Source organism: Centropristis striata, chromosome 11 (assembly GCF_030273125.1).
Source record: "Centropristis striata isolate RG_2023a ecotype Rhode Island chromosome 11, C.striata_1.0, whole genome shotgun sequence".
NCBI classification, from domain to species: Eukaryota; Metazoa; Chordata; class Actinopteri; order Perciformes; family Serranidae; genus Centropristis; species Centropristis striata.
Genome location: NC_081527.1, coordinates 38243719 through 38260444, shown reverse-complemented (window position 1 = coordinate 38260444; position 16726 = coordinate 38243719). Strand labels below are relative to the sequence as shown.

The 16726-nt window shown below is 38.3% G+C and overlaps 1 protein-coding gene across 4 annotated transcripts in view; it reads right to left on the bottom strand.

Moving 5' to 3' along the window:
- The window catches only part of LOC131980096 (casein kinase I-like), a 29053-nt gene that overhangs the window by 1954 nt on the left and 10373 nt on the right, over window positions 1-16726 (bottom strand). The window contains exons 3-11 of one of the 4 annotated variants that reach the window (XM_059344265.1): window positions 15759-15828; window positions 14834-14982; window positions 14508-14742; window positions 13927-14012; window positions 13732-13816; window positions 13322-13470; window positions 11814-11894; window positions 6677-6778; window positions 1121-1227 (exon numbers count right to left, since the gene is read on the bottom strand). In XM_059344265.1, the coding sequence (XP_059200248.1) occupies window positions 1121-1227; window positions 6677-6778; window positions 11814-11894; window positions 13322-13470; window positions 13732-13816; window positions 13927-14012; window positions 14508-14742; window positions 14834-14982; window positions 15759-15828 (1064 nt within the window). The remainder of the gene's footprint in view (window positions 1-1120; window positions 1228-6676; window positions 6779-11813; window positions 11895-13321; window positions 13471-13731; window positions 13817-13926; window positions 14013-14507; window positions 14743-14833; window positions 14983-15758; window positions 15829-16726) is intronic. The other 3 variants (XM_059344266.1, XM_059344267.1, XM_059344268.1) reach the window with 3 other exon arrangements.

The window sequence follows — 16726 nt, the reverse complement described above, 5'->3', positions numbered from 1 at the left end:
ATGTGATTAAACATTTTACAATTTTATTTGACTACGTCAGGAAGTAGGAGTGTTGTCTATATGCATTATTTTTATCATATAAAAATATACACCAGTATTATTGTGAACGATACGCCGCACTCCTATTATATATATATATATATACACACACTATATAGGCCTGTCATAATTACAATACTGCCTCATCGAGCTCAGTAAGTTTTTGAGGTCATGTCCATATATTGTACAATAGTACCTGTTATGTTTACATCAGTTCTTTTGTGTTTAAGAACATTTTAGTCAACAGGATGCCATAAAACCAGCAGGCTTTACCATCATGTTTTGTTTGTTTTTCTCTGCTGAGACGCATCTCGCTGTGGTTTCTGGTTGCTCTGCTCTCGGTGTCAGAGTTTCAGTGTGGGCGGGGCTCGGCCCGTTTCTCCACACGCACAAGTATTACTCTTGAAAAGGGTGTACTTCTATTTCTATTATCATGCTATTATAACCATTATAATAGCAGCGGCATAAAATTGTGTTAAAATTCCAATAATATAATTAATTGTGATAATTTCTAGGAAAATATATTGCCCAAGAAAATGTGGTTATTGTGTCATGCATGGTCTAAATCGAGAAATTACTCTTTAAAAACCGCTTTTACTGACCAACACCCTTGTTAACCTTTACCACCGTTACCAAGTTGTCCTGTCTGGGTGAGTTAGCAGCCACAATGTTGCATGCAGCCAACTTTTGACAAACTTATTAATTGATCTGAGTTTATTGCCTTTGTGTTTTTATTCAAACAGTTATCTTCAATGTAAAATCTACTTTAAATCTACTGTAGATCTTGATAAAACTCCCAGAATGCCGTGACCTGTGACTGTGTGCTCCTCTGCAGTGTGTCACCGTAAAACGAAAAAAGAACATGCACTGTCAGCATCCTGTGAGTTTCCTGAAACTGAATATAAACTAAAAATAATTACTAACCCACATGAGGTCTTGGTGACAGTCACAGGTTTTACGGAGCTATAAAGTTGTGTGTGTGAATGTGTGTTACTGTCAATGGTTCACAGAGGACCTGCAGATGTTGTGATCCTCATACTGTATATTTATTTATTTCACTCCAGCTGGTCTGTGTCCTTACTTGGTATCATCAGCCACTTCCACCTCTGCGTTGGCTGTGATTGGTGCGTTGGAGTGTCCTGCAGTGGGGTCGTCTGTATTTAGCTCCCCATTGGTTGAACTCATTACCTGGAGGAGAGAAACGGAAGAAAAAGAGGGATGAGAACCACTGCACCAACATCCAAACCTGGTGGGACAGAATTTAAAAGAGTTGCATCACATCCACACTAAGGCAGCTCATCTGAAAACACACTTTGTGTGAAAAACAACATGCTTCCACACCTAGTCTAGACGGATTTCAGAATAAAGGCCTCCTATAAGAAGCGAGGAGCATTTATGGGTACAAGTCAGGAACCGGCCTACCTTACAGATCTCAAGGGTGCTGAGTCCAAAAAAAATGGTTCCCAAACGAACATTTGAGTTTTTGACCTTCTTATTTGTATCAAATGGCCACCAAATTGCCCATCTTGCACAGTCATTGGACCATTTTCCCATTTTATACATATATATATATATATATATATATATATGCAAAATACCAACTGGAACATTTAAAAGTGATAGATTGAATATTTATGTCGGCCTTAAAAAATGACACAAATAATGCTTAATTTCACCTTAAAAGTTGGTATTTTGCATATGTATATATATATATATATATATATATATATATATAAAAGACACTGAGCCTCCACTATATCCTTGCTCTGACTCTAGACTATAGATCCAGAAACTTAATTTCCTCATCTTTGATTGCCTACTTATAAAAAAACTAAGGGGAAATGGTCCAACGACCAACGGCCGCCATTTTGATATGCAAATGAGAAGGTCAAAAACTCAAAATTTCGCTTGGGAACCATTTTTTTGGGATTCAGCACCCTTGAAATAAGTAAAGTAGGCCGGTTCCTGACTTGTACCCATAAATGCTCCTCACTTTCACTTTTTGGACAATTCCGTCTAGACTAACCAGTGTGTCCACTTCTTTTATTTAATTACTTCACAAATGTGCCTTACAGCCAATCAGCAGAGACTAACTGAGCCTGAAGCATCTGTCTGCTCTCCAGATGTTTTTAAATGTATCTGGCTTCATGTGGACATTAACTGGTCTGAACTGGTCCATGAGAGCTGAGACCTGCTGGGAAGCTTCACAACTCCACATACAGATTATCAACATTCATCTTGCTGCCATGCAAAATAGCGTCTAATCTGCCCGACGACTTGTAACAGAAACAGAGAATACTTTGTGGACTTTAGATTTAACTTCACTCTCACAGTGCCAGCTCTGACATCACAAACATGCTGTAATACAGTCTTGATGCAGCTGTTTTTAGCTCCTTTAACACATTTTAATTTTTCACATTCCTTCAGTGTGCCTGTCATGCCTGATATGTGTTGTTGTTGTTGTTTTTTAATCAGCTTAAGATGTGGCATCATAAATTACCACTTGGTGCTTTTAAATAAACTCATTCAGAACAGGCCAATGTATCTATTAATGCACACACATATACACATAAATTGCAAAATATAATGTATGTATTGCAAAAAAACCCTGTTCCATTTAATCCTATATTGAGTATTAAAAGCGGTATGTTGTTGTATTTTTAGAAAACATTATGTCAACATCATTACATTACTAATAGCTGCACTCACTGTAAACATTATCACAGGATGTGACACATTACCCTCGTGTTGTCTGAAGGGTCAACATTGACCTGCCACTATGTTGAACAGGAGAAAAAAAATTATAAATTATCTTTTTTCAAGTTGAAATTTGGTTGAAAGATTATTTACTGTTACACACCTTGTGGTTGGAGACAATGAATGAAAAATGGGAGTATTTTGTAGCTAATTTCCTGACTGTAGCATATATAAAACCATAAAACTAAAAAAATAAGTTCAAGTTTGTCATTGTTTCACTTCAGTTTTTCTGAACTGTTGTGATGGAAAACACAGATATTCACAAAGTTATTGATGCACGAGAGGACGTTTCTTCATGAAAAATAAAATTTGAGGTTTAAACTTGAGATTTAATTTAAAAAAAACTATTATATTATTATGATTATAAAGAATGTTAAGACTACACAAGGGTTAATGGCAGGACATCCTTGTGCGTTTCTGTCACAGATGTGTTTTATAAATGTCATTTCTGGTTTGTTGTCGTTCTTTATTGTCTTTTTCCCAACTCTGCATCTTTGTGTACATGTTTTATTTCCCTGTAGACGACATTCAGATGAAACTGTGCTGTTCACTCCAAATAAACGTAAGAATACTTATTAACACGCCTCTACCAACCTACTCCTCTGTATGCTGTTGCTAAATACCAGACCAGACCAGAGCAGGCCTCACTTTCTGTGGTTGATAATGCCAATAAAGAAAATCATACACCAGTCACCTTGCTAGTAAATTTAGTTAATTAAGCTATGCTAGTTTCACTACTGGCAGTATAAACCTTCCCTGGTGTAGTTAATGTCAGCTAACACAGGGTCTCACTGAGCATTAACAGATTATGACACATTCTCAATAAACATCAACTTTGCAACACTAGACTTGATGCTCTGCAATGTTGTCAAGGCACTACTTGTCGCCAAACCATACAATAAAACAGGAACAATGGCATGAACTGAACAATATTTGGGCACAACCCTGAACTTGTCTTCACCAAACTACTATGTCACACACTAAGGTTATTAACTGGGTTGCAAACACAATTCAGATAGAGGACAGATAATCCATATACTGCACAAATTGGAAACAAGTGTATGAACCAGCATGCAGCAGGTAGCATCAGGAAATAGAAACATATTGACTGATTTGTCTGGTTTGGACGTGATCGTCATTACTTTTCGGCGAGCCGGATGAAAGTCTACACTACTAGAGGAGCTTAACTTTTATTGTGTGGAGCTGTGTTCATGACACTGAAACCAAAGTAGTACTGAACAACTGCCGTCCTGTCTCAGCGAGGTGAGTAAATGTGCTTGAGAATTTTTGCCTTTTTATCTTGCTGTTTTAACTCAAATATGTCCATGGATGTCCCACTAGCACCAGGCTACTAGCTGGCTAACTTCAGATATCTTCTGATAGATAGAGATCTGGTGACACCCCTAAAGAACCTGGGTTGTGAATAAAAAACATGGAATGCAACACTTTAGCATTAACTTCTAAGTTCCACATTAGTTAAATCCTCTCCTACAGATGTTTTTTTTCCTACGTCTGCCACTGTTTCCCTGTGTTTGTTGTTTTAATTCTTCCCTTTCTCTCCCCCAGACCTTGTTTTTTCCTGATTTAATCTATTGGAACGGCCAAAAAACAGTGTAAATCTGGGATTAGTTAAGTATTCAGAACCTGCCTCCAGCTGCCTGCCCTCCACCTGGACAGTGCTTAGATGTATGATGTCATATGCAAAGAAACTATTATAATATATATATATATATATACTTACACCTGCACTCTTATGATCTCTGCAACGTGTCTGCTTATTTTCCGATGTTAATGTTGTCTAGTTGTCACACTAAAGACAGGATGGACCAGCCGCTGCTAGCTTCACTGCTAAGCTACATAAAGCGTCCTGCAGCATGTGCTCTCTGCTGTGTCCATAGAGACGCCAGGACATGTGATAAGGGGGTTTTAGTTTGGAAAAACATATGCTGTGCCAATCTAAAATCCCCACTTTGTATAGAGAGAGAGCAAAAACTGCTCAGTGTTGACCAATTATTCCTAAACATTTAATCCAAATGGCTATAATTTAATGGTTTGATTCTGCAAACTGTCTTTTTAATTTAGAATTTCCTGTCTAACATGTTAGGGATAGTTTTGGGTCTTTTGCAGTGGGTTGTATGACATACTAACCCAGTGTGTTACTGCAGTAGATGATGGTCTGTGGGTTTACCAGTTTGAAGAGCTAGACGTACGCTGCAGGCAGGAAACCAATGAATGTATTGCTGCAGACGTGAAAACTTATTTTAAGCACCTAAACAAAGGCCCACCCTAAAAAAAATGTTATATGCTGTATTTATAATTTGTCCACAGATTTTTGTTGCTACCTACAGCCGTTTCATTTGGGACTATTTTTCTGAAACGTAGGAATTAATTAAGGATGGGTGTTTGGAAGAAACCTGCAAACTAGATGGAGCGTAAAAAGTGAGATTATCCTGTAAAGAAAACGTCAAGGAGTTCAATGTTTTATGTTTTAGCCCCCGAAGAGGTATGAGGTTAGTTTTCACAGTAATCCTGCATATTTAAGTGTTTTGTGTTTAAATAAGTTTCGGATCAAATTAAACTCAGTAATTCATGCTAGCAAGGTTTGATAAAGTAAGCTAGTTTTGCTCAATATAATCCTCTTGTATTTCTCTGTGTTTCATAATTGTTATTGTAACTTTCAGTTTGCAAACTGTAGCTTTATCCAACTTAAGTTCAGTGAGAACAGATACGCAGTCATAGATAAAATTAAAATGCAAAATACACAGATCATTTAAAAAATCCACATGATCGACCAAATTCTTTACGACCATTAATCGATCATCGATTAATTATTCCTATCCCTAGTAGAAATTCCAAAATCCTACACATAAGTGCACTAAATTCTGACAAAAACAGCTGATCTGCAGCACAGCACGAAGCATATTAATGCTCTTATGCGTAGGAACATGGGAGTTCTACGGTTGAGAAAAAGTAGTGCCAAATGAAACGGCTGTGGATAGCAACAAAAATCTGTGGGCAAATTCTAAATACAGCATACACATAAACGGGTATAACATTTTTAGGGCGGCCTTTGTTAAGGTGGTACGTTTTTTTTTAGTCTGTTTCCTGTCTGGAGCGTCTGATTCTCCAAACTGGGAAGGAGCTGACCAATATCTACTGCAGGTAATACACAAAATACAGAGTAAAGGCCTAAAAATTGCATATGTAAACATAAATAGCATCAGGAATAATTTTAATTGTTTTGTGTTGTTTTACTATGAACTCTTAATATTCCAGGCAAAGGCCTGCTGATTGCTCATTTAAACATCTGTAGCCTGAGAAATAAGATCCATGAATTAAGTTGTTTAATGCAGCCTAATAATATTCATATCATGGCAATATCTGAAACACACCTTGACCAGTCATTAGAGAATACAGAATTAGCAGTTGATGGGTATTCTTTGTTCAGAAAGGACCGAAATAAATTTGGGGGTGGTGTAGCTGTGTATGTTCAGAATCATATTCCTGTAAAAATTAGAAGAGATTTATTTAGTAAGTATATTTATTAAGTATTGTGGCTACAGATAAATCTGCCACAAGCTAAACCAATACTAAGCCAAGGCATCAGCTAATGGGGATCCATTCAATAAACTAAATAAACTAAATAAACATGGACTGTGGGTTAGTACCCCGTATAGCCTCACTTCAAAAACATTCAAACTATCCCTTTAAGATTTAAATTCATAACTTCTATGACAATATTGAGGGAATTATTGAGGTTTTAAGGAAACAAAGTTGAGGTCAGCCCTGCTGCAGAGACGCAGAGAGACATGCAGGCAGACAGATAGACAGGTAGGCAGACAGACAGGCAGCCAGCAGAGCTAACCCTTCCTCTCAGTACCTGGACGGACCCGCCCAGCCTATCAGCAGTGAGATGGGAGCCCAGCAGCTCTCGATTGGTCACTGGAGTGGGCTGCGACTCACTGCCCTTCCCCTCTGGAGACTAGAGGAGACAGGAAGGCCGATCGCAGGAGAAACAAGAAGGGGAGGAGGAGATGGAGGAGGAGGAGGAGGAGGAGGAGATGGAGGAGGAGGAGGAGGAGGAGGAGACAGGTATGATGGAAGAGCAAGCTCACCATGACAACGAGGGGAAAGACAGGGTGGAAAAAAAGAAAAAGAAGGAAAAGCGGCGAGGGGAGGAGGAGCAGATGTAAAAGAGGAGTGGCGGGGTGAGGAGCAGTCAGGTGAGGAAAGAAAAGAATAAGGAAAGAGTGAAAAAGGAAAGAGAAAAGAAATAGTGAGTTCAGAGTCAGTATTTGGTGGAGGAGTCAGAGGAGGGTGAGCACTCAGTGTGCAGAACAGTCAGAGAACAGAGACTGAAGCAGGTCGGACAGAACCAACAACGGTTCTATAAGCCGCTTCAGCTAGAACACAAACCAGCCATTTCACTTTATTACTTCTTTAAACTGTTGGGCTGTTTGCACACACGGTTTTCACAAAGTTGTGAACCTGGCCCCATCCGATGAAAAAGCACATCAGGCACAACAACAACGTGTTGTTTTATCCTGCCAAGGCTTCCACTGTCTTCTCTTAGAGAACTTCAACAGCTGAACTTCTACACACAAACACCTGGAGGGTTTACGGAGGATGGTCCAAAAAAAAAGAAGAAGAAAATATCCAGTGAGCGTCAGTTCTCTGAGCAAAATGCATTATTGATGTCAGAGTTGAGAGGAGAATGACTTCTGAGTTCTTCAAGCTGATAAAATGTTAAGAGTAACTCAGATAACAACTCATCACAACCGGTGTGTGCAGAAGACCACACTGGTAAAAAAGCCTGTTTTGATAACGGACGCTTTTATTTTGAAAGGACAAAAAGACACTTGATCCTGACGATCATAAAACTAACTCATTGAGATTAAACTGTAAAGAAAACATGAACGAGACCTATCTTTTATGTTTTATGAGGTCAGTTTTCACAGTAATCTTCATATTTAAATGTGTTTTGGGTTTAAATAAGTTTTGGATAAAATTAAACCTAGTAATTCATGCTAGCAAGGTTTGATACAGTAAGCTAGTTTTGCTCTAATTAATACTCTTGTATTTCTGTGTGTTTTATGATTGTTATTTCAACTTTCAGTTTGCAAACTGAAGCTTTATCCAACTTCATTCTCAGCTCATTGGCTTATTCATGTACGGCAAAATAAAAAAATACACAGATCGATTAAAAATTCCACGTGATCGACAAAATTCTTAAGGATCACTAATTGATCATCAGTTAATTATTCCTATCCCTCCTCCTGTCAGCTAACAGGAAGCTGAGCGTACAGTTGGCATAGACTGGTGTACAGAGGGGATATTTTGTTGCCATGCTTCGGGCCCCTTAGTTTTATTTAAGTATTGTTTTAATGCCACAGCCTACCTGAGTATTGTTGCTGAGTGTGTCTATCCCTTTATAACCACGTGTACCTTAATGGCTACTTTAAACAGTGCTGGATTAAATCCTTAGATTACTCAGATTACCAGTTTGTTGTAATGTGTAACGTAACCTGCTAGTATTTCAATTCAAGTAATTAGTAATTTAGTTCAGATAAGCAATCCTTTATTCGATTACCATATTTCTCTGTTACTTTTGTTGCCATAAAATAAAATCCCCAACACTTTAGTAATGTTCCTGTTGCTTCCTACTAATGTAATGTTGGCGGCGTGCTAGTGGAAGCTAGCCAGTCCTGAAGTCGTCTCCTGGTCATGTGTAGCAGAGAGAACAGTCTTTAGATCATGAAAGGAAGTGACTAAACACTGACGGAGTTGACTGGTTGCATGTTGAAACATGATGCATGAGCCTGTTTTATTGTTTTCATAGAGGAGCTTTGCCTAATGTGCCTCTGCACAATGCTTTGTCAGATGGTCAGATCCACCAGTTACCCTCGGTTTCTATTTACTTCCATTGCAAAGCTTCATTGTTGATTGTAAGAGCTTGTTAGGGTTTATGCATAAGCCCCAGTACCCCTTGAATCATATGTTGACTTGTTATCAAACATAATTGAGCTGTGAAGAGGATATTGCATCCTGTTATTAGCCTGAAAAGTTAAAGATTATGGTCCACAGAGTCAATATAAATAATATGCACAAGGGGTTTATATTTATTATAACAAAAAAGTACTCTAACAAATTGCTTTTCTTAGTAAATAATAGTGTAATGTAACACATATTTTTTCTTAGTGAGTAAGGCTGTAAATTAATTTATTAAATTAATAAAAGTAAGTAAATTAGGGAAAAGTTACTTTTCCCAATATTGCTTACTAGGGATGCACCAACTGATGAGATGCTGATTGTTATTGCTCGATATTCATTAAAAATATGTAACCGGATGATCGGCATAATTTCCTTCTAGTCGTGAATAATATAATGTGATAAGTTTTATTTGTTGCCAAGGTGGCCACGAGCTAACTGTAGCTGTTAGCTAGTTAGATTTGACACCCACAGTCTCAAAATGATGCTGATGCTAACCTCGTCCTTATCTTGTTATCCTGTCACAAATTCAGCCCACACACTGCAAAAAAAGAAAAGTTGGTTGAACTAAAAATTTCAAGGCAACAAACTTTCAACTTTTAATATTTTAAGTTTTGAGTTTGCTCAACTCTGAATTTCTCTGGCACGATTGTAACGCCGCTATGAAATGTCAGCTAATGTTGCGACCACAATTTTGAGTTAGCATTGATACGCTAATGGCTACTCTTGTAGCTGTAACAAGCAGCACCGCTAGCATCAGTTAGCCGCTAGCATCAGTTAGCCGCTAGCTTTAGCTAATGACCAAATTTCCCAACAAAGAAATAAGAGTTATCAGAACTATTGTCCCTTGTTGTGAACCCCAACTTAAAGATATAAGTAACAACAACTCACCAACTTGTTTTTGAGCAGACAACTGGCTTCCTTTGTTGTGCTAACTTACATTATTGCCCTAAATGTCAATCATTTATATTTCCAAGTTTTACCAACTTAAATCACTGTTTTAGGCCAAAAAATACAAGCTGGCTTTTTTGCAGTGCATCAGCCCTTCAGCTGTCACACAGTCTGCTGACACTTCATTCATTTACTTCTAAAAGTTGTATTCTATCCTCATGATAATTCTCAAGAAAGTTATTTTAAAACACTTTTTGGTGGTGAAGTACAACAGCGACCACTTCCCAGACTGCAGTGTGTGATTCTTCTCAGCCATGGAAGAGCACCGGAGATATATGGTGTGTTTCATATCTATGGAGATCAAACTGACCTACTATAATACAGCTATACCAGCTGCTACAACAACACAAAACAGCAACAAAAAACAGATTGATATCAGGCATGTATGGGCTAATATGGCTCATCAATGATTGCCAATCAGCATCTGCAGCAAAAAGTGTAATTGGGGAATCTCTGCTAGTGCTAAAGGCTGCAGGAAAGACTGTAACATAACGCTCTGCAACAGTTATTTTTATCTGTGCTTGTCCCCATAGGTGGTATATGACATATACAGTCCACCATGTGCTCAGTGATGATTCACATGCTGTGGAAACGGGATCCACTATAACTGCTGTGGATCATGACCGACTACAACTGCCATCCTCAAAGCAAAGAAAAAACTTCTCACTGTCACCTGTTGGTGCTAAAAGAGGCAAACAACACTTGGGGCCGATTTCACTGTGAGGTTTTTGTGGCGGCTAAATCTGCACATATAAGATAAAAACAAACCATCTTATTTTCAAAGCATGTACAAAAGGTTGAATGCACCTCTACAAACCTTTTAATGAGGTAATGTGCATACATTTGGACCAAAACTGTCCCGTTTCTATGCAAATGAGCCTCATTGCAGAAACAATCCAATTCACAATCATCAGTGCCAATTACCACAGTCAGTTACAGTTTTGTTATTGGCGTTTTCAGAGAGCTGGTGGTAAATGGGCACTTTTTTAAGGAAGGCCCTTAAATGACTATATTTTGGGATTCACTGACTCCCCTACGTGTCATTCTTTAAAATTCACATGAGAAAGGAATGACTCTGACTCAGTCCGACTCTCAGCTGATGACTTACATATGCTCACTGTGTGTGTTAACTTTTGCATGTGTAGAAGAACACAGAGCATTAATCAGCATTACACATATATCGTTGGGGTTATTTGAGCTTAGCCCAGTCTATTAAAAACACAGCAAAAGCCCAGCCGAAGTTAGTGTCAGATTGGGAGTTATTCATTTACATTGTAGATTCATCAAAACTATTAATGAACACATGTGGAATTATGTACTTAACAAAAAAGTATGAAATAACTGAAAACATGACTTTGAGGAATCTAAAATACAAGACATGTTTTCAGTTATTTCACACTTTTTTGTTAATTACATAATTCCACATGTGTTCATTCATAGTTTTGATGAATCTACAATGTAAATAGTCATGAAAATAAAGAAAAACGCATTGAATGAGAAGGTGTGTGTCCAAACGTTTGGCCTGTACTGTATAATAACTTTACTATTAACTATCAAGATGATGACTTTGTCCAGCTCAGTTTAGATCGCAGCAGTACCACTTGCTCATTTGCTGCTTTAATTGGCATTGATTCTTTTGATTGACAGACAAAGCAAGTTAACCCTGCAACAGCCCGGCCAACCAGCTTTTGTCATGTGAAGCAAACAAGAAAGTAAGAAGAGCGTAGAGGCAGCAGTGCTGAGATCAGGAGGCCGGGCTGCTTCATCAGGCCAGCTCAGTTTTTGGGACCTCTGTCTCTACATACTACTATTGTGTTGCATCATAAGTTTTCCTCAACCATGACTCAGCACTTCTGGACAGCTGCTGCTTGTACTGCACTGAACTTTAACTGGTGCACATATAAGGTGTGTGTGGATGATGTACAGTGAGGAAAATAACTAGTTTATAACTGGACTGGCACATACATGGTTTTTTAGGCTTGTTTTCATGGTTTGGCAAATATAAATGGAATAAGTTCCAAACATTCAGGCTCTACCAACATCACCATGCTGCATATTTGTTGAGAATGAGTGTGTACCTGGTTTTTGGTCTGCGGTGCTTTCTCTCGGTTGCTGGTTTGAAGCGGAGTCTCGCTGGCCACTGGACCAATGGGAGTTGGCTAAACACACAGGAGGGTTAGACAGTTAGATGATATTTCTTATAATTCATCTTGTACATAATGCTGTTGTATTGTCCTCACCACTGAACTCAATGCTTACATCTTTTGACCTTTAACGATGTTTCCTTCTGACCGACTCACATTAGATTTAAAAAAAGCTTAAACATGAAGGAGGAAGTGTCTTTGTCTTTAAAGGCCTGTCACGATAATTACTATATCGACTTATCGTGATATATAAAAATGGACACAATACTTTTTTTCTGGGCTCAATATAATGTCGTTTACATGCGTGACTTTTGTGTTTTTTTGTGTTTAAAGTAATGCTGCAAATGTTTGACAGGCAGCACGAGTTGCCAAAAAAAACAAACCCTATATTTCCCAATCAGCCATTCCAGCTGTAATTTCCATCAAATAATAATAAAATAATATAATACATGATGTTTATCTCAGTACAATTTATTGTTAACAGGGCCTGAAAGTCTTTTTCTATTTTTGGTTGTAGTTTATTTATGTTTTATTTATCTAGGATACTTTAATATTTCTTTTCCACATTTCAATTCCAATGTTTAATATTCTCGAGATTTAAAAATGAATTGCCATGGAAAAGGATGTACCTATTATGCTCTAATATCGTTCTAAACTAAAACGACATCGATACTATTGTTTATCGCAGCTATTCTCAACCTTGGGGTCGGGACCCCAATTGGGGTCGCGAGATGATTTCTGGGGGTCGCCAAATCATTTTGGAAGTCAGCTCTGTCTCCACTGTGATAAAGTGTTCATGTGTTAATGTGTTTTTGGTCATTTAATGTCTTTTTTTGGACACTTAGTGTCTTTTTTTGATCATTTTGTCCTTTTTGGTTAATTTGTGTCTTTTTTTGGTCATTTTGTGTAATTTTTGGTCATTTTGTGTCTTTTTTTGATCATTTTGTGTCTTTTTTTGTAATTTTGTTTCTTTTTTTGGTCATTTTGTGTCATTTTTGGTCATTTTGTGTCTTTTTTTTGGTCATTTTGTGTCTTTTTTGGTCATTTTGTGGTCAATTTTTGTGTTTTTTGGTCATTTTGTTTCCTTTTTTTGGTCATTTTGTTTCTTTTTGGGTGATCTGAACTGTGCGTGTGAGATTGTGTTCAGTGAGTGGGGGTCGCGGACAACATGCATGTTAAATTGGGGGTCGCAACTCAAAAAGGTTGAGAACTACTGGTTTATCGTGACAGTTTCTGGGAAAATATATAATTCTAAAAATTGTGTTATCGTGACAGGCTTACTACTTTATCAGTTGCTGTTCAAACAGTCGATCAGTCTAGATATGTGTCACTGTCTCAGCATTGACCCTAAACACGGCTGTAATTTCAGCTCAGACAACCAACTGTGTGTGTGTGTGTGTGTGTGTGTGTGTGTGTGCAGCACCGAAACCGATCCAACTAACCAGTGGCTTCCCAGTCCAGTCGTACTGGTAGTCAAAGATGTATCCGTTTCTGTCAAAGAGGTCCGTAAACAGTTTCCGAAGATAGTCGTAATCTGGCTTCTCGAAAAAGTCCAGCCGACGCACGTACCGCAGGTAGGTGGCCATCTCTTCTGTTGCATACACATCAAATACAATTCACACACACACACACACACACAGGCACCAAACACACACACACACACACACACACACACGTGCACAGATCCATATACAGAGACACACGAGATTCGATCAACATATGCCAGGCCGTTCATATAAGCAAAAGCTGCACAGAAGCACTGATTATTTTGCAGAGGTGTGTGTGTGTGTGTGTGTGTGTGTGTGTGTGTGTGTGTGTGTGTGTGTGTGTGTGTGTGTGTGTGTATACAGACCTGGGAAGCTTTCACAGAGGACCTCTATCGGTGTGTCTCTCTTTGTGTCCCCGATTTTCTGATAACGTTCTTTCAGAGTGTCGGCCTGATGAAGTGAGACATAGAGGGACATTATTATTATTATTATTATTATTATTATTATTAAGGAGGTGGTGAAGGGGCTGATGAACACGCTGGAAGGATCCGCCTCCTCACCTTGAGTCCCTGCCAGGGTAGGCTGCCCCGCAGGAAGTACATGAACATGTGGCCTAGAGCTTCCAGGTCATCCCGCCTGCTTTGCTCTGAAATGCAGAACAACAACAAAAAGGCTTAACGGCGGCTGCAGAAGCATTTGTGTCCATTCATTTCACTACAAAATGAGAAAACTTCTCACTTGATTTATTACCTTAGGAACACTTTGGTCTCAATCGCTAGTAAAAAATCTTCAGGACAATTTGATAATAATAGTGTAAATAATGGCCCCATTTAGAAGGAAATAAAAGATAAAGAATCGTATGATTTGGGGCGGGGCTACCTTTGATTGACAGGTCACTGATAAGGCGAGCTGTCACCAGGAGAGAAGCAGAGCAATGCGTATCCACGGCAACGTGTCAATAAAGTATATATATATACACAACGTATATATTATATATAAATATATAACGTTATATAAATATAAAAAAAGAACGTTTACGTTGTCTGGACAGTACGATGACGCTGGTTGGTGGGATTTCACAGAGAAAAACCGACTGATTTGACGTGTATTGTGTTACGGCTGGTGCGTGTGAGCAGCTCACCTTTCCCCAGATGTGTGTTGATGCTCATATATCTAGCAGTTCCAGTCAGACTCTTGTGTTCTCTATATGGGATGTGTTTCTTGGTCTCTGGGTCTATGTATTCTTTCGCCAGGCCAAAGTCTATGATGTGGATGGTGTGTTGCCGTTTGGAGCCGGGCCGGCCCACCAGGAAGTTCTCAGGCTTCACATCTCGATAGATCAGGCTTCTGGTGTGGACAAACTCCATACGAGTTATCTGAGGGAGCCAAAAGGTTAAGAGTTAAGAAATGCAACAATGGAAAAAGAGTTTTGAGATGGAAAACAAACAACTTGGAAGTTGGTCTTACCAGTTGTATGGCTATCATGAGCACAGTCTTTAGAGAGAAGGTCCGGTCACAGAGGTCAAACAGATCTTCTAAGCTGGGTCCCAGCAGCTCCAGGACCATAGCATTGTATTTACCACATGGACCAAAGTAAAACACCTGCGGTACTCCCTCTGGAGACACAGAAACAGAAGGACGTCAGAACATCAGAGCAGGAGTTGGACAGATTTATGGATAAACCCCCATCCATCGTTCACTGGCAAATCAGAAGTTCTTACACAGAGCCCGAAGAATATTAAAATACAGGACACACCCCGGCCTGTTACAGAGCAGCTCCTCTCCTCAGGCCTGACATGCCTAGAATGATCTTCCATATTCCACCATAAAAAATAGTTTTCGGTTAGGGTAACCCTCCACATTAAATCCCATTCTGAAACATAACAATTCTACTTAACAATAAGATTGAACATCTTACTTTGATTATGACTAATGAACAATTAATTTGTCTTTGTTTTTTTGGCCCTCATAGTCCATAGACTCCATGGTAACTTTTTTTTTTTTGGGTGATCTGAACTGTGCGTGTGAGATTGTGTTCAGTGAGTGGGGGTCGCGGACAACATGCATGTTAAATTGGGGGTCGCGACTCAAAAAGGTTGAGAACTACTGGTGTAGAGGAATGTAAAAAACATCTCTGGGGAAAAGCTTTGCACAGATACAAGACAGTATAATAGAGGTCAATGTGAAGTGTGAAAATATGTCTGAAAGCACCTACTACCTGATATTACCCCTCCCCAGGACAAACACAGAGTCAGCAGGGACAAGAACTCTAGTTTATAAGGAAAGGGGCATTCCAAAAAAGTCATAATAGGGCACATAATAATAATTATAATGCTAAAAACACAACTTAACACAACTTATTAAGTGTTAATGCTGAGATGTTGGTTCTTACCTGAACTCCCCAGCTGCTTGTAGAAACGATATTCTAGGTGAAGCTGTGGCGCCCGAGACTTGATGGGCTCCTAAAGACAAAGATTACTCTTGAATTGCAATAATTCTTTGTCACATAATGCTTGTTGTAAAATCCATAAAATAAAATCCACCAAACACCTTTCTGTCATTCTGATAATACTGCCATCTTCAGGCCAACCCAGCCCAAATGTTTTATTGCTATTCTCAGTACATAATGCTCTAGGTACAATGTAAGTGTTGATTTTTATATTGTAGAATATATGGATTAAACTAACAACTGTCCTTCTATTATACAATGAAAATTGAAATAAAACCATGTGTATATACACTACCGGTCAAAAGTTTTAGAACACCCCAATTTTTCCAGTTTTTTATTGAAAATCAAGCAGTTCAAGTCAAATGAACAGCTTGAAAGGGTACAAAGGTAAGTGGTGAACTGCCAGAGGTAAATAAAAAAAGGTGAAATATAATGTACATTTCAGAATTATACAAGTAGACCTTTTTCAGGGAACAAGAAATGGGTTAACAACTTAACTCTATGGAGTCTTGGGCTATTTTGTCCATTTTTGAATTCTTTTCATGTCTTTGTAAGTCATTTTGTGTCTTTTTTTGGTCATTTTGTGTCTTTTTTTAGTCATTTTGTGTCTTTTGGTGTCTTTTTTTAGTCATTTTGTGTCTTTTTTTTGGGTTATTTTGTGTCTTTTTTTAGTCCTTTAGTCCAACATAAAATGTGATTTTGAATCTTTTTTTTACTTTCAAAAAACTATCATGCTCAATAAAGATTAATTTCAGAGTACACTGAGACATTAAACTGCATCATTTTCAATTAAATTCTGGAAAAGTTGGTGTGTTCTAAAACTTTTGACCAGTAGTGTATTTGATTGAAAACGTCATGAGGACAATATTTTTCATGCTTTTTTTTATTATTCTAAAATTATTAAACATTTA